Source organism: Carcharodon carcharias, chromosome 7 (assembly GCF_017639515.1).
Source record: "Carcharodon carcharias isolate sCarCar2 chromosome 7, sCarCar2.pri, whole genome shotgun sequence".
NCBI classification, from domain to species: Eukaryota; Metazoa; Chordata; class Chondrichthyes; order Lamniformes; family Lamnidae; genus Carcharodon; species Carcharodon carcharias.
The window spans coordinates 149,738,080-149,757,106 of record NC_054473.1 but is presented as its reverse complement, the minus strand read 5'-3'; the positions used below and the strand labels follow the sequence as shown (position 1 = coordinate 149,757,106).

The window sequence follows — 19,027 nt, the reverse complement described above, 5'->3', positions numbered from 1 at the left end:
TATACTGCAAAATTTCAGTAAATGTGATTGTCAGGTTGTGAAGTTAGATATTTACATGGTTAGAGCTAGTCTGGATGATATTAACTTCCAGCAAACATGCAGTTTCTTTGAGATTAATTAACATTGAATAAAGAGTAACAATGAAAGTTGTCTTTATACCTCATACAGTCACATGAGTTTGCAGTCATGCCCTTACATAGGACAAACAGAGATTGAAAACTGATTTGACATCAGCACTCAAATGTTAGATACTGTTGTAAGGCAGTCACCCCTTCCACAAACATTCAATCCCTCCACCACAGACAAACAGTAGCAACAGTGTGTACCATCTACAAGATGCACTGCAGAAACTCACAAGAGCTCCTTAGGCAGCACCTTCCAAATCCACAACCATTACCATCTAGAAGGACAAGGGCAGCAGATACATAGGAACACCTCCACCTGGAAGTTCCCCTCCAAGCCATTCACCATCCTGACCTGGAAATATATCACCATTCCTTCACTGTCCCTGGATCAAAATCCTGGAACTCCCTCCCTGATAGCACAGTGGTGTACCTACACCACATGGACTGCAGCAGTTAAAGAAGGCAGTTCACCACCGCCTTCTCAAGGGCAATTAGGGATGGGCAATAAATGTAGTAAAGCCTACATCCCGTGAATGAATACAAAAAATAAGTGTACATATTCCAATCCTATCTTTATGTATGTAACCCAGGTTTCATTTAATGAATTTCAGTCCTAAAGTTAGTTGATATAGTGTTTGTAATGGACTGAACTGTAGCCAGTCTTGAGTCTGTTAGATCAGGCAACTCAGTAATGGACTTTCTACCTTAAGGTACTCACTGCTTCCTTGTTCAATATCCATTTTTCCCAAAATTCTTTGAATCCTTTCATTTCAACTCCTGCCTTTCTCATTGCAACAAAATGGCCCAGACAAAAATTGCAAATGAATGGCTGGATGAGTCTATTAATTTTCCCTCTCGGTTTTCATTTACTTTCCACAACATTTGAGTGACCACAATATCCTTCACTATCACTGTTCTCATATGTCATACAGCTTCATGGGATTGTTCTTACATGGTCCCATTCTTACCTATAAGAACACAGCAAGTTTATTTCCAGCCATGGCTCTTCATCCCACCCGCACGAATCCCTAAGAAGTTATCATTGACCTTGTCAATCTGGTGCCTCTCAAATGACATCATCTGCGAGCATGGTGTCAGCTTTCACATGTACACTGATAGTACCCAGCTCTACCTCTCTACCAGCTCCCCAGACTCCTTGGTCATCTCCGAATTGTCAGATTACTTATCCAACATCCAAATCCTGGCTGAATCAGAACTTCCCTCAACGTCAAAACTCTGGATCCCCACCAAAAACTCCACTTTATTGCCACCAATTCCATCCCCACTTTCAGGCTGCTCATACAAATTGAACTAGGTTATTCAGTCTTCGCGTTCTGTTTGACCCTGAGCTTCAAACCCAACAATTTACCTGACATCAAGACCATTTACTTCCACCTTTACAACATTTACTACCTTTTTATATGTAATTCTTGATGTGATTGCTAGTTACTTTGAGAAGGTGATGGCCCTTAAATCTCTATAGTCCATGTAAGGAATGTACTTTCACAATGCTGTTAAGTAAGGAGTTCCAGTTTGGCCTAGTGCCAATGAAGAAATGATAATAAATAACCAACTCAGGATGATGTGTAACTTGGAATGGAGAGTGGAGGTTTCAGGTTTGAGAGGTGATGTGAAAGAAGCCTTGCCCACTTGCTGAGTTTCTGAATGACCCCTAGCCTTGTCCACTTGCTGAGTTTCTGAATGACCCCTAGGCTGCTGAGGTAGGGGGATTCAATGATAGCAATGCCTTTGAATGATTAATCACTTATCTTGTCGGAGATGGCTAATGCCTGACACGTGTGTGGTGCAAATATTACATCCACTTTTATGCTTGGATATTGTCTAGGTTATGCTTCGTGTGGTCATGGACTGCTTCATTCTCTGAAGGATTGCCAATACAGCTGAAGACTGGAATCATCAACAAACAGCCCCACTTCTCACCTTATGATGGAAGGAAGATCATTTATGAAGCAGCTGAAGATTGTTGGGCTTAGGAAGTTGCCCTGAGGGACTCCTGCAACAATGCCCTGGGGCTGTGGTGATTTTCTTCTGACAACCACAACCACCTTCCTTAGTGTTAGGTATGACTCCAGCTCACGTGACAGTCTTTCCCCTCCTCCCTCCCACCTGTCACTTTGCAGATGAAACTCAATGCTTTTGTGACACATCCCACTCTCCACAAACTTCAGCTGATCTAAGGTTGGATTATATCCTAATGCATACTATTTCACTTATTCATCACACTCAACCTTGCTGACCTACTTTGGCCATCAGTTCCCCAATTCCTCCAATTTAAAATTCTCATGCTCATGTTTGAATCACTTTGTGGTTTCATCCCCCTCCATCTGTAACCTCCTCTAGCCCTACAACACCCCCAGAACACTAAGTACTTTTGACTAGCCTCTCTCCCTTCAGCCCACCATTAGCAGCTCTACCTTCCATCGTCATGTCATTGTCATCATCTAACTGCCATACCAAGTGACATAGGTGACCATGGTCTTCCTAACTGAAGCAATCATTGTCCATATGCAGCAAGACCTGGTCAACATTCAGGCTTGAGCAACTGGCAAGCTCGACACCTTCCAGAACAAAGCAGCCTGCTTGATTAGCACCTGATCCACCACCACTGGCACACAGTGACAGCAGTGTATTTCATCTACAAGATGCATGGCAGTAATTCACCAAAACTCCTTTGACAGCACCCTCCAAACCCAAAACAGCTAATACCTAGAAGGACAAGGACAGCAGATACATGGGAACAGCAATACCTACAAGTTCACCTCTAAGCCACACACAATCCTGACTTGGAATTATATTGCCGTTCCTTCACTGTCGCTGTGTCAGTATCCAAAAACTACTTCCCTAACAACACTGTGCCTGAAACTACACCACATTGACTGCAGTGATTCAAGAAGGCAGCTCACCACCACCTTATCCAGGGCAATTAGGGATGGGCAGTAAACATTGGCCTAGCCAGAAGCCCACCTTCAGTGAAAGAATAAATAGGGAAAACTGTATGATCACAGCAACAATGGATGACCTCATTAGTTGCATGTTGGTGGTCCAGGTCCACCTGCAGTTCATGAATATCCACTGATCAAGGTGGTGACAACTCCATTTATGCTGTTATCTTGGTAAGAATTGTTTGTACTGACCATTTTTGATTAGGGAAAAGGAAAGCATAAGCTGGTTTCCTGTTGCCCTTCTGGCTGGCATCAGCCAACCATTGTCCTCAGGGGCCATGCCTTCACTGCTGTAAAATCCGCTGGATCCAACTTTAGTCATCACTTGTAGCCCTGAGCATGGGACCTTCCAGGTACAACCAGCCAGACCAGCTGGACCTGGGCTGTCAGAAAGATAGGGTTGACCATGCCCTGGGGGTCTTCAGATACCCCATTCATCATCTAGCCCTCTTTAAAACTCTGCCTCACCACCTCGTCAAGACCCTCCTTAAAACTCATCTCTTTGACCAAAAATTTGTTCAGTCCTCTTAATACCCCAGTAGAACTGAATGAAGATACAGTAATACGGAGCAGCAAGGTCATAAATGGATTTAAACATAAGGATGAGAATTTGGGAATCATTGCTGACCTACTTTGGATGATTGGGAGCCAAAGATGGTGTGATGGTAAGTGGGATTTTGTGTGAGATGGGATACAGGCAGAAGAAATTTGGATAAGTTGAAGTTCGTGAAATAAAAACAGAAAATACTGGAAAAACTCAGCAGGTCTGGCAGCATCTGTAGACAGAGAAACAGTTAATGTTTCAAGTCCAATTTGATTTCTTCAGAACTGGCGAGAGGTAGAAACATGATAGGTTTTATGCTGTTGTAAAAGTTGGGGGGGGTGGTGGTGGTTGCAGGTGGAGCAAAATAAGGTCAGGGATTGGTTAGAGGGCAGGAGAAATAAAATGACAAAGATGTTGCAGAACACAAGAGGAATGGAGTGATAATGATAGTATAAAGAAAACTTTGGTCCAGAGAAGGTGTTAATAGCAGAAGAAGGGTCAGCGCTGTCTGAAAGCAAAACATGAGAACAAGATACAGGCTGGCACTAGAGGGGAAGAAGGAATTCAAAATGGAGGAAAGTTCATGGTCCGAATTGGTTGAGCTCGATGTTGAGCCCAGAAGGCTGTAAAGTGCCTAACTGGAAGATGAGGTGCTGTTTCTCCAGCTTGCGTTGAGCTTCACTGGAACATTGTAGCAGGGCGAGAACAGAAATGAGAGTAAGATGGTGAATTGAAATGGCAAGCGACAGGGAGGTCGGGGTCATGCTTGCAGACTGAGTGAAAACATTCCACGAAGTGCTCATCCAGTCTCCGTTTGGTCTCCCAATGCAGAGGAGCCCACATTGCGTGCAGCAAATGCAACAGACTAAATTGAAAGAAGCGCAAGTAAATCGCTACTTCACCTGGAAGAAGTGTTTGGAGCCTTGGACAATGAGAAGAGAGGAGGTAAAGGAGCAGGTGTTACACCTTCTGCAGTTGCATGGGAAGGTGCTGTGGGAAGGGGGTGAGATGTTGGAGGTGTTAGAAGAGCGGACCAGGGTGTCATCGAGGGTTCCTTCGGAGTGCTGATGGGAGGTGAGGGAAAGATGTGTTTGGTAGTGGCATCATGTTGGAGTTGACAGAAAATTATGAAAGATAAGTTGAGGCAGGCAATGTTAGAGGTCAAAACAGAAAATCTTTTTTAATAGAGAGAATGTAGGGTTGGAAATACATCTTGGAGTTGAGTAGGACCAATATGATTGACAAATGGCACTTAAAATTGCACCTTTTCTGTTCTCGGCCAAGGACTTTTAAAGTGTAATCATTATTGATGTGAACAGCCACAGTAGCTAATGTGCAAATCGCAAATAAATTGAATGACCACTTTTTTAAAAAATTCTGTTGGTTCAGCACAATAAGATTACCAGGGAACAAGCTCTGCTTTTCTATGAGTAGTACCATGAAACCTTAATCACTCATGTGAACAGGCAGATTGCATAGTGGTTTAAAGTCCCATCTGAAAGATGACGCCTCTGACAATGCAGCAGTCATGGTGTCATCTTTCAGATGGGACTTTATACCAGTGTACCATCCACCTGTTTACATGAATTGTTAAGGTTCCATTGTACTATTCATAGAAAAACCAGGGGATGTTCCCTGGTGCCGTGGCCAATTTATAGTGTTCAACCAACACAGTCAAAAAAAAAGTGGCCATTCAATTTATTTGCAGTTGCAAATTAGTTACTGTGACCGTCCATATGCTGTGAACTGAAAAGGTGCTGTATAACTGCAAATTCTTCATTTTGCCCATTTGAGCATGGCTTGAGTTCATAACCTTCTAATTCGAACTGCTATTGAACCAAGCTGTTACATAAATACTATATAATGAGATTTTGGAAGGAAAATAAACAGTGAGCAATAAACTAAATAGATGTAAGATGTCAAATGTGATACTTTGGTAGCATTCTCGTCTGAGCCAAATGGTTATGGTTTCAATCTTTGCTTCTATTACGATCCCAGCTGATGTTAATACTGAACAAGTCAAAGTGAAACCTGGCTTAATATATCCTAACTTTTATTTCTTTTAGAAACAGTGGAGGAAAATTACTGAACAAATTCACAGGAGTTTACTGATGAACTTTTAGCATAAGGAATAAAACATTTATTAAACAGGGAAAAATTGAACTATATTACACTAGACAAAAAGGTTGGAAAAGTCTCAATACAAACACCAGAAATGACCCTTTATCCCAGTAATACCCTTACAGATACAAAACCCAGTGAAGATTTACCACAATCTTAACACCAAGGCTTCTGACTTGGGCTGGCCCAGTTGCAAACGGTTTTCTTCCGGTGGAGCTCTGAGCATTCACTAGATGCGTTTTCCCCAGTTGGTATCTCACCTGAGACCCAAAAACATGCACCAAACTCACAATTACTTCAACTGCAGAGCTAACACAGGAGTTCCCTAAATTCAGTCTCAGCAGCCTTGCAGTATTTCTTATCAGAGAGCTTAGACCTCCTGTCTTTCCTCTCTGACGTACACACACTGAACTTCTTTTCTGTCTTTCTCTTCGCTGGATCCTTGTCACCAGGCAACAGCAATTTTTTCTACTTTAGTGATTTTGGAGGGAAAGAAACAAACTACTAACCCTTTGTAACCCATCTCTTCACTTTTAAGGGTTGTAAAACCTCATTAAAAATGCATGTATACAAACAAATGCAGAAAACCTGACGTTTTTTGCTTGGACACCTTCCAGACTTCCCAGCACCCAGCTCATAAAAAAAATCTAAATAAAATTGAAACCATGTTCCACGTTTCTTAACACACAAATATAAATTAAACTTAAAATTATATATTGTAACACTTCAGAGACTTGAGCAAATATTCTAGGCTGACACTTCAGCGTGGTAGTGAAGCAGTGTTGTACTGTCAGAAGTGCTGTCTTTCACATGAGACATTAAACCAAGGTTCAGGTGGAAATAAAAGATCCCAATAGCTCTGTCAGAAGAAAAACAGGAGAGTTCTTACAGTATCCTAAATAATGTTTATCTGGTCACCTACCTCATTGCAATTTGTAGGACCTTGTTGAGAGCGATTTGGCTGCCATATTTCCCTACATTACAACAGTGCCTACACTTCAAAAACTATTTCATTGGCTTTGAAGTGTTTTGGAACATCCTAAGGAATAGAAATGCACTATATAAATGGAAGTCTTGCATTAGGCACAGCACAGGAGACATAGGATAGAGCACAACTTCTGGAAGATGATGATGAGACTGCAGAAGGCATCAGTACAACTGTACCTTAAGTACTTTGTACTGCAAAAGGACGTGTAGGTGTTGGAACCAGTATTAAAAAGAGAAAATATCTAGCAGGAGCTTAACTGTGAGGTGTGGTTGAAAAGCCTTGGATTTCTTTAGCTTAGGGCAGATATTATTTACATACTTATTCCTTTATGAATTGTAAATTGGAGGCAAATAATATGAGAATGGCACAAACTACAATCAGGAGACATGGACATAATCCGAGTAAAGGGAAGATATATAAACACTTTATATTTTACTACTTTATTCAGGGAGTTGTGAATGTGTTAGAATGGATTGATGGAGACGACAGTGGAGACAGTGTGTGTGAAAAAGATGAAGGAAGAATTTGATTCAAATATGTCAGTTTTTGGTATCACCCAGATGGGATACATAGTCTTGCACAGTACTTTGCTTTCCTACCTTCCAGGTTTCATTTTATTTTCCTTCCATTGATGTTTTGATGTTTTTGTTAAATTTGATCTGTTCTCTCTTAAGTAATACATTGTAATAGTTTACTGTGCTTTTGTGCAATACCTTAACAGGTCTTGGTTTCTTTTCAGCTCACATGCTATAACATCAGATGTCAGTGTAGCAGAGACAGCAAAGGCTGCTGAGTTCTTCCTGTCTGATGGAGTCATACTGACTGGAATAGCCACTGGGGTGCAGGCAAATCCTGAGGAGCTGAAGGGTATGGAACTATTTGTAGATTTCTATTGGTTCATATTTACATTACAAGACAACTGTAGCAACTAGAAATTATCTTTCTCCTCCACCATTAAAAGCCTTTTCAAACATACGAGCAATAATGGACAGGAAAAGAGCCTCTGGCTCATTCAACCTGTCCCACAAAATTGCAACATCTCCATATTATATACACACCTCACCCAGCTTAAAATCGTGATTTCCTGAGAGGAGAAAAAAACAGATAAAAACCCAGGCCAATTCGAGGGCAAATTACTCTCCAGCCATCAATTGGCTATCAAAACCAGGGGACTACTCTGTGCCTGATATTTTGATGCAGTTCCTACCTTTTGTAAGGGATGATCTCTGCTCCAGCCAGAAACCAGTCCAGCTCTTGCTCAAGGGAAAGCAGCAAATTTGAGTTCTCTGCAAAAACCAGCTGCCTAATCTGGAGGTCTATAATTTTCTGGGAAAAGAGCCCCTTCCTGAAATCTAACCTAGATTTGCCTTACACCACTTAAAATTGTAACTCCTGGAGCTCCATAAGCTATTTACATGGCAAAAAAGGTCAACTTGGATACAATCAGACACAGTAACATTCATCATGTTTTAAGCCTTGATTAGATCACTTCTCTGTGGTCTATTCTTCTCAAGTGCAAAGTGCCAGCTCTTTAAGCCTACCTCGATAACCAAAAGGCTTTATATAATGATTTCCCTGCACCCTTTCCAAAGCCTTAATATAATCCACATATTTGGAGACCAAAACCGAACACAGAATTCTGAGGGTTGACTAAGATCTTGTACAAGGACAAAACAGTCAATTATAGTCAATTATCATATATGCAGCTCAACAGCCTTTTCACTCTAGATATTGCTTCATAAACTTTTGACAAATTTGCAGATTTTAGTAAGATTTCTACAATTATTTAAGTGATCTATACACTTTATTTTGCTATCTGGTTTAATGCTTTTCTTTGAAGGGTGTACATATGTTCAACATTCACCCTGCCCACATGTACAACATTGCATTGTTCTGAGTTAAACTTCATTTGCCAGTCACAAACCAAACTTCCTAATTTGTCAAGATTTGCCAGAAGCAGTCGAGCATCATTGTTGACAGTCCTTACATTTGTACAAATCTTAGAATCATCTGCATATTTGCAGATCATGCCCTTAACACCCAATAAGTAGATCAAGGGACCCAGACCCAGTGTGACACTATTGGTGATCAGTCTCCAAAAAGAAACAAATCCATCTAGAACTACTTTGTGCCCACAGCCTTCTATCCAATTCTCAAACCAGTTTAATATATTACCACTAGTACCAGCAGCTTCAATCTTTTGGAGAAGCCTCTTGTGTGGTACCTTGTGAGAAGCTTTTTGGAAGTCTTAAAATGGACAATATCTACTTTATTTTTACTTATCCATGGGATTTGGGTGTTGCTGTCAGCAGTTATTGTCCATCCCTAATTGCCCTCGAGAAAGTAGTGGTGAATCAGCTTTTTGAACCATTGCAGTCCATGTGGTGAAGGTAGTCCCAAGGTGCTGCTAGGTAGGTCATTCTAGGATATTGACCCACCTCAATAAAGGAATGGCGATATATTTCCAATTCAGAATGGTTTGTGGCTTTTAGGGGAACTTGCATGTGGTGGTCTTCCCATGCCTACAGTCCTTGTTCTTCTAGGCAATAGAAGGTAGAGGTTTGGGATGTGCTATCAAAGAAACCTTGCTGAATTGCTGTAATGCAACTTGTAGATGGTACGCACTCCAGCCATAATGTGCAGTGATGAAAAGAATGAATGTTTTTTAAGATATTGGATGGGCTGCCAGTCACATGGGCTGCTTTGACCTGATGGTTTTGAGCCCTTGAGTGTTAATGGAGCTGCACATAGCCAAGCATTTGGAGGGTATGACATGACACTTTCAATTTGTGCCTTACAGACAGTGGAAATCTTTGAGTATCAGGAGATGAGTCACTTGCCACAGAATACCCAGTCTCTGACCTGCTCTTGTAGCCAAGGTATTTGTGTGGTTGGTCCAGTTAAAATTCTGGTCAATGGTGATGTGCCACCCCCACGATGATGATAGGGTGGAATTCAGCAATGGTGATGCTGTTGAATGTCAGGATGAGGTGGTTAAACTCTCTCATTGGAGATAATCATTGCCTGGTACTTGTGTAGCGCAAGTATTACTTATTACTTGTTACTTAGCAGCCCAAGCCTGGATGTTGTCCAGATCTTGCTGCGTGCAGCCATGGACTGTTTCATTATCTGAGAAGTTGGAACTGAACACAACGCAGTCATCAGCAAACATTCCCATTTCTGACCTTATAATGCAGGGAAGGCTGTTCTGAAACTGGAGATGTTTGGGCCCAGGACACTGCCCTGAGGAACTCTAGCAGCTGTGTCCTGGGATGATAAGACTGGCCTCCAACAACCACAATCACCTTTCTTTGTGCAAAATATGACTCCAGCCAGTGGAAAGTTTTCTTCCTGATTTGCATTGAGTTCAATTTTACTCAGGTTTCTTGATGCCACATTGATGTTGCCTTGATGTCAGGCAGTCACTCATCTCACTTCTGGAATTAAGCTCTTTTGCCCATCTTTGGACCAAGGCTATAATGAGGTCCTGGTGAAACCCAAACTGAGCATTGGTGAGCAAGTGCTGTGTGTTAAACTGTTGATGACACTTTCCATCACTTTGCTGATGATAGAGAGTAGACTGTGAGGGTGGTAATTGGGTGGATTGGATTTGTCCTGCTTTTTTGTGGACAGGACATACCTGGACAATTTACCACTTTGTCATGTGGTTGCCAGAGTTGTAGTTGTACTGGAACAGCTTGTCTAGAGGTGTAGCTGGTTCTGAAGCATGAATCACTAAAGCAAAAAGCTGTTGGGACCTTTAGCCTTTGTCATATCAAGAAATAGATGAGCACACTGGATATTAGAGAGGAGTCAATTGAATTGGTTGAAGACTAGGCACTCTGAAGGTGGGGATCTCATGAAGAGGCTGAGATGGCTCATGCACTCAACACTTCTGGATGAAGATGGTTGCAAACATTTCAATCTTGGGCCTGTTTCGCACTCGTGTCAGGGTCTACTATCATTGAGGTTGATGTTCCTGGAGCTGCTTCCTCGCGCTAAGGAAGATAGAAAAAGTTATAGCACAGAAAAGTTACAGCCTTTCAGCCCATCGTTACTGTCTAGCCAAAATAGAGTTGTCTAGTCTAATCCCATTTCCAGCTCCTGGTCCATAGCCTTGTAGTTTATAGCAATTCAAATGCATTTTTTCAGGTACAAGCCCCATTTTAAGTTGCACTGTTTTAAGTCATTCCACTTTAATATGGGCCCCAGGAATTGACCAATATTAGTGTTTAGCATCAAGAGTTTAGTTTCAAAGTTGTTTCGCACTTGGTCTGATGTAGGGTCATCTGACTCAATCAACGTCATTTTGGAGAGGCCCCTGACTCTCCATCTCACCACCTCTCCAGCAAGTCGAAGCTGCCCTTCCTGCCTTTTGCCACTCATCCCCAAAGTCCTCACTCATAGCAAGGGTTTGGGAGAGGAAAGCAGTGAGCAGGAGAGGTGGGGAGTGGGAAGTTGGAAGCTCAGTGAGGGGAAGAGTCTGCAACAACTGGGAGAGTCAGGGAGCAGCAGAGGCCATGAATCAGAGGGTCAGCAGCAAGAAGGAAAGTCGGGAAGCAGCAGAGGTGTTGAACTGGAAAGTCAGCAGGGAGGTAGGGTCAGGGAGCAGCAGAGGCTGAAAATTGGAAGGTTGGCAGGCAGAAGCATCCACAGTAACCAGAAGGGTCAGGGAGCAGGACGTGTAGCGATCAGGAGGTTTAACAAGCCAGAGAGGCAGTGAGTGGGAGTAAGTAGAAAGTTAGCATTTTTTTAATATTTCAACTTTTCCATTTAGTATAATGTTTTCATGTTTTTTTCCTGATGAGAATAGTCCTACAGAAACCAGGTACAGCTTTGGTTTTAATGGGAAAATCAGTTTCGCTTAAAGTTGCACTTTTCAGGAATGCAATGAGGACTTAGTGAGAGTTCCAGACCCTAACTACCCTCTGGGTTAAAAGATTTCTCTTTCTAAACTTTCTACCAAATACTTTAAATCTATTCCCCCTAGTTATTGATGTCTTTGTAAAAGGAAATAGGCCTTCCTAACCAGTCTCAGCCCCTCAATTTCATTCCCATCAATTAAATCTTCCTTCAAAGCTAAAGCTCTCCACTCCTGGCAAAATCCTCCTGGTATCAGATCAATCCTCCTGCTGATTACCACCTGCTGCCCTCCCTCAGCTGATGAATCATTACTCCTCCTTGTTGAATGCCACTTGGAAGAAGCACTGAGGATAGTAAAGATACAGAATATACTCTTAAGTTGGCTCTTCAGTATCTATCACCAAATGACTTGGTAACATCACTCATGACGAAGCTAGCAGAGTCCTGAAGCACATAGCTGCCAGACTGGGCCTGTTGCAGATAGTTAGAGAACTAACAAAAAGGATAAATCTACTTGTCCTCATCCTCACCAATCTACTTGTGCAAATGCTTCTGATTGTGATTGTGATGGTGATGGTAGGAGTAACCACAGCACAATCCTTGTGGAGACAAGGTTCCATCTTGACACTGAGGATGCTCTCCAGCATATTGTGTAGAACTACCTCTATGTTACATGGGATAGATACAAAACAGATCAAGCAGCACAAAACTACTCATCCATGAGGCACTGTGGGCCGTCAGCAAAAGCAGAATTGTATTCCACCACAATCTGTAATCTCATGGCCCAGTATATCCCTCACTGCCATTTATACCAAGCCAGGGGACCAACCTGATTTGATAAGGAATTTAGGAGAGCATACTTAAAATGAGATGCCAACCTGATGAAGCTACAACAGAGGACTAGATGTACACTAAACAACGGAAGCAGTGTGCTTTAGACAGCTAAACAATTCCGCAACCTACAGATCAAATAAAAGCCGTGATCCTGCAACACCGGTTGTGAATGGTGGTGAACGATTCAACAACTAAGTTCACAAACCTACTGGAGGTTTTTGAGGACATATCTATTCTGCTAGTTAACGGAGAACCAGTGGATGTGGTGTATTTGGATTTTCAGAAGGCTTTTGATAAAGTCCCACATGAGAGCTCAGCATGTAAAATTAAAGCACATGGGACTGGGAGTAATATATAGGCATGGAGTGAGAATTGGTTAGCAGACAGGAAACAGAGCAGGAATAAATGGGTCTTTTTCAGACTGGCAGACAGTGACTAGTGGGGTACTGTAGGCATCAGTGATTGGACCCAGCTATTCACAATATATATCAAATGCTTTGGATGAGGGAACCAAACGTAATATTTCCAAGTTTGCTGATGACACAAAACTTAGTGGGAATATGAGTAGTGAGGAGGATGTTAAGAGGCTTCAAGGCAATTTAGACAAGTTGAGTGTGTGGGCAGTTACATGGCAGATGTAGCTTAATACGGTTAAGTTATCCACTTTGGTAGGAAAAACAGAATGGCAGTATTATTTAAATGGTGATAGATTGAGAAATGTTGATGTACAAAGGGACCTGGGTGTCCTCGTATACCATTCACTGAAAGTAATCATGCAGCTGCAGCAAACAGTTTGGTATTTTGGCCTTCGTTGCGAGAGGACTTGAGTACAAGAGGAAGGATGTCTTGCTGCAGCTGTACAGGGCCTTGGTGAGACCATACCTAGAGTATTGTGTGCAGTTTTGATTTTCTTATTTAAAAAAGGATATACTTGCCATAAAGGGAGTGTAGTGAAGGTTCACCAGACTGATTTCAAGATTGTCATATGAGGAGAGGTTGGGTCGACTAGGCCTGTATTCACTGGCATTTAGAAGAATGAGAGGTGATCTCATTTAACGTGTAAAATTCTGACCATCATTTTCCAATCCTCTTTGCCTAAAGGTATGGTGCCAGAGGACTGCTAATATTGTACCCTTGTTTAAAAAGAAAGAATATAAATCTCATGGCACTCTGCCCTCCTGCAAGTAGAGGAACTGCAGATACAGCAGGGGTCCCGTACACTACGACAAAATTTCATAGTCTTTCAAAAAAATGCCTGGTAATTAACTTTCTACTCCCTCTTGCCTTGCTGGCACGCAGGTTGCTGTTGCCATTTATCTCCTGTAAAATTGTGAGGCGGCGGAACACATCAGGGATCTGACATAACGCTTTATTTTGCCATTTTCAACAATGGGACCGAAAGTACTCATTTAATATTTCTGCCATACCCTATGTTTCCTTTGCTCCCTGCCCTTGGTAACATGACCTGACCAATAGTTTAGACAGTTCTCTAACTCGTCACATAGCTGAAAGAAGTTTTACTAGTACTTTTGCAATTACCCACAATTACCTTTTCCATTATTCTTTTAGGTGATCTAATAATAGCAAGCTTTGTTTGCTTCCCTCTAACTTCCTCCTTAGTGTCCCCCACTCCTTCAGTAAAGTAATTCAGAATATTCTGTTTCAGTAAATGAAAATGCTATAACATAAATTGTTCTGAATTTCTGTGCAATAGATTTTTTTTAAAGTATCATGGATTCCATTGTGTTTTGCAACATTTAGAGACTTAACACTACAATATATAAGTTACAATGAATGGATTATAACTACCAAGGGATGGAAGATTTTTTCCTATTTTAATTGGTTCCTGGCTTTTCTTGCAGAGGCTAAAAAGGCTGTGAGAATTCCAGTCCTCATTGGTTCTGGTGTGACCGTTGAAAACATGGACAAGTATGTGGCTGCAGACGCTATGATTATTGGTTCATATTTCAAGAAAGGAGGATACTGGGCCAATGAAGTTGATTTTGAACAGATTAAGAAATTTATGACTAAGATGAATCAACTCAGAAAATAAGAATTTAACAAGATACTTTGCAAATATATCTACTGCTATGCAATGAAACAAATCTGATGGCTTTACCTATACATCTAACTAATTTAAATTTAACACATTAAAAAATACTGATTGTGGCATCAATATTAATGAGTATTTTTAATGTTGTGTTCTAATTTTTTTTTAATGAATTTATTCCTAGATTGTAATTCGCAGCTTATGGTGTAGCTTGAATCATCAGTATAATTGTGATATACATAAACACAAGTAGCTTAAGTAAAAATAGAAAATGTTGGATTACACTATGTCACTCAAAAATCTGCAATGAAAAAAATTCAGTTTTGGTGCTTTAGGTGAATACCAGTCATCAGAATTGAAGTCTGAAAGTCACTTTGGTTTCAAGACTATAGATAATTTGCCTTATATCTACACAAATATGATCTGAAGCTACAAATATAATTAGGAGTAACATATGCAATTAATAAGGCAAATTGAGCTGTAAATGGTCACCCTTTAAATGGAAAAAAATACCTGTTGACTTTTGTGAAATTGTGGTTATTATGGTATGCCTGGTATTAGGGCATGATCTCATTATGCTTAATTTCCCTAGTAAAATGCAGTTTTGCCTGCAGTTGTTCCTTAAAACTGGTAATCTAAGTGATTAAGAACATGCCAACCAATATGAACCCATGTGGGTTGTTCCAGCAGGGGATAATTGGTGTGCAACACAACTGGGACAAGATGGCCTAGATGTTGCTACTTAATATGCAATCATATTACCTAATCTCAGTTCTGGTATTCTACTTCAAACAGGCAACTAGCTAACAGCTTTTAAATGTTTTCTTCTTTAGATGTTCTTGTGCACATCATGCTGAGAAAGATCTTACATAATTAGAGAAAACAGGGACTAGATGAATTTAATGCAAAGTAAACCACTTAATTGGCATAATTGATTTACGTTGTTACATCAGTCAGTTTTGTTCTAGCAAACCATTGTTCCAGGGGGTGGCCTTTAAATGTTCTATAGTACTCTTGCTTACCTGTTCTTTCTTGGGGAGGAGAGTAATGGTGGGATAGCTGCATTAAGTCTTGAAGTACCTGACTGGTGCAAGCCCACACAGTAAGGCCAATGCGGTGCTCATTACCTGTGTAGCCCGTTGCAAAATCAGCCTCAGTGTGTTCAGAATTGTTTGTGTGTATACACTGCCAGAAAGGATTATTGTATAGCAATTTTTATCCTTACCAAGCACTGAGACTAAGGACAAGGCCAAATGTAGGACTCAAGCAAAAACAGAAAAGGCTGGAAAAACTCAACAGGTCCAGCAGTATCTGTGGAGAGAGAAACAGAGTTGATGTTTCGAGTTCTTATGACCTTTCTTCAGAGGACTTTCAATGCTGGCCCAGCTGACAGCAGCCAACTCAAAACACACAATACACAAAAGATCAAACTTGGTCTGTATAGCTCAATGCAGTTCACATTATGGGGCAGAGCTGTGCTAGAGATGTTACTATGAAAAAGTTTATTTCACTCCAAGTGCCAGGTCAGCGCATTCCCAACATGTAGCACATAACATTATGAAAGCAAGATCAGGGGTAGCATCTCCTGTACCAGCAGTACGTTAGCAGCTAGAGATGCTTACATGATCAAAGGAAAGCAAAGTAGAAATAATGGTCAATCAACTAAAAGAAGCCTTTTAAACATAACTAGTAACATAACCACCATGTTACCATATCCTATAAAGGCTCTCCAGACAAATTGAGGCTCGAGACCTATATATTACTTAAGGGCTCAACATTATCTTAAGTTTGGGTGCAGGTTCTGAGAGCCAGCAGCACTGACCAGCCACATGGAATGCACTAGGCACATTGTGCTGATGTGAATCCCAATATTATTGTGAATAGTTAACTGAGGTGTATGCTCAATGGGAGGGACATAAATCACACTTTGGCCAGGATTTTCCTGCCCTGTCATGGCAGGATCTTCTGCAGGAGATTTGGAAGCCCAGCCAAAAGCCCATTTACTTTTCAAAGGACCGTACAATCACAGTGGTGGGCAGGGCCAGAAAATCTCACCCTATGGCCCAGATGTGCGTATCAACTGATTAATTTGTAGAGCTGTATCATAAGTAATTCATACTCAGAAATATCTGGGAGTTTTTAAAAAATATTTTGAATGCATTAATGTGCTCCAATGCAATTTTGAAAAACTGAAAGCCACATACCAAATGGGGATAAAATATTTGTACATAACAGAAGGTAATTAAACTCATTGAAGCTTCCTAACATGCAACTTGCACTTTTAATTCCCCTGTCTTTACTGCTGTAACCTGGCAGTTTATTCCATACATTTATTGCCCTTTTAAGTAAAGTTATTCCGAATGTCTCAAGTTGCATTTCATTAATTTAAATTTATGTCCTAGGATCCTATTTAATGCATGATTCTGATAGTCTTCCAAAATTGAAGCTCTACAAAATTAGCTGAATATTATCAACTGGTGAAAATCAGTTCCAGATGGTTTAGGATTGGTGCTAATTCTGCTAAAATGGTAAAGTGTTAATAGTTGAAATTTCTGGGTCAACTTTGCTGCATAATTATTCACATTGCCAGTTGCCAGTTTAGGATGGGAACCCAATTTTCAGTGGAAATTGAAAGTTACATGGTTAAAAAAAGTGAGTATAATTTAAAAAGGACAGGCTGCACCAGAGATTAGGGTGACAAATTCTGATAGGTTTAGGAACACAAGACATCTCATTCTGAGGTGACCCTATAGGTCTGCATTGCAATGCACTGGAAAGAGGTGGAGCCAAGCTGGAGAATGCAGCTGGCTAGTGCTTTGTGCCAGGCCTGCTGAACCCATGGAGGATGACAACTCCATATTTGACTTTCTGCTGACTCAGACTTTGTGAATTTAGTTCTCGCAATCATTGCCAGATAGATGCAATAATGTCTTGAAATATAAATTGGTGGCATCTTGATACGTGTGACTAATCGAATCTCTTATGCAGCACCAGGTAAAGCAGAGGTGTTCCTGAAGAATCATTAAACATCAGTTAGTGAAAATAGGTGCAAAGGCACTGGAATGTGTGAAAGTCTGACTGCTTTTAAAGTTGAAGCTTCTATATGCAATAATCTGCAAGCAAGATCAGTCACCTGTTTGTAGGTGTTATTTTGCAGGTAGGCATTGCTTCAGGTCAAACTAAGTGCTCCTCTTCCAACCATTTCAAATAGGTGATTACTTGTTTGGAAAAAATATTGATGTCATTAAGAGTGCGGAACTACACGAAAAAAAAATATGGAAAATAGTGGGGGGGAAAACAATGAATGCATCTCCTTTCTAGCCCTTTAAAACTTATTCCAGGCAATTTCCAGTTCAGTACCTGCCGTTTTTATGGGCAATTAGAAGCAATGTTGACAAATGGTTGCACGTTGAGCAGTATGATATCCAGTGCATTGTCCTTGAATTTATAGTTATGATAGTCATCAGTGCTTATCTTTATTACGGTGTAAAACTGACAGCAACTTACGTCGTCTGCACATGCACATTTAAGCACAGAAATACCGAAGTAGCTGTCAATGATATCCTTTTCCTCCAGAGGGTGTGCTGTTTCAGTCTTTCCAGATGCAAGTAGAACGGAATCAATACGAAGTCATAATTACTGCTAAATAACCTTTTGTGGAATGTCATTTCCTCCATTATGATTAAAAATTCCATGTTTAAATAAACTTTTTTTGTTAAATTTTGATATTTGTGTCCACCTTAAAACCACATTGCAATCTTATGTCACAATCTTTATTTTGCTGTTTGTAAAATAATTAAAAAGTGAATTATACTCCGTGTTTTTTAATTCCCGATTTGCTGCCTGAGATAACTCTTCAATGTAATTGGCTGCTCAGCCTGCTTGCTGATTTCACTTGCTGAGTGCCACAGATCCCCTATAGATGGCAACAGATACAGTCACATCAGAAGTGATGAGGGTGGAGCTGAGGAGAGGCACATTCTCACCCACTTCCTTTGAAGTCCAGAGGAAGCATCAGAAGCTCGCCACCGAAAATCCTGGCCAACAAATATTTGGCTAGAATTTCCGGGGAGTTGCTCTCATCACCATAATTGTAAAAATTGTTGTAGAAATCCTGTTTGTGTGTATAGATAGTTTTCATGGCATTTCCAGTGAAGTCAAGGTTACAGAACAGGAGCAACGGCAAAGAACTTCTCAACAGCATTTCAAAAGGTGACAGCTTTCTCCCGTGAGCAGTGAACTAGAATGTGACTAATGTAGTTTCTCTGCATAGCATGAAAGAATGCCAAGCCGGCTGATCTATCCCAGACACAACTGTCTGAATAAAACATGTTAATTTGATCACTTCACAAACTTTATTATACCAAATAACCCAGAACAAAAACAGGAGTTTGATGCAATTGTACAAATGCCAAGACTTGTACTTTTAACCATCATTGGTGATGATTGGCATCGATTCAAATGATTCAACATTATGTATATTTTGAATAAACTTGTAAGGCCACTTTGAATGCATATTGGAAATCTTTTAGATAATTA

At 40.7% G+C, this 19,027-nt stretch overlaps 1 protein-coding gene across 1 annotated transcript in view; it reads left to right on the top strand.

Annotated features, from left to right (window-relative positions):
- zgc:162297 (uncharacterized protein LOC555865 homolog) overlaps positions 1-18,301 on the top strand; it is a 28,891-nt gene extending 10,590 nt beyond the window's left edge. Inside the window, exons 5-6 of the mRNA XM_041190949.1 lie at positions 7,481-7,608; positions 14,301-18,301. Coding sequence (XP_041046883.1) covers positions 7,481-7,608; positions 14,301-14,491 — 319 coding nt within the window. The 3' untranslated portion in view covers positions 14,492-18,301. The remainder of the gene's footprint in view (positions 1-7,480; positions 7,609-14,300) is intronic.
- The last annotated feature ends 726 nt before the right edge of the window (positions 18,302-19,027 follow it).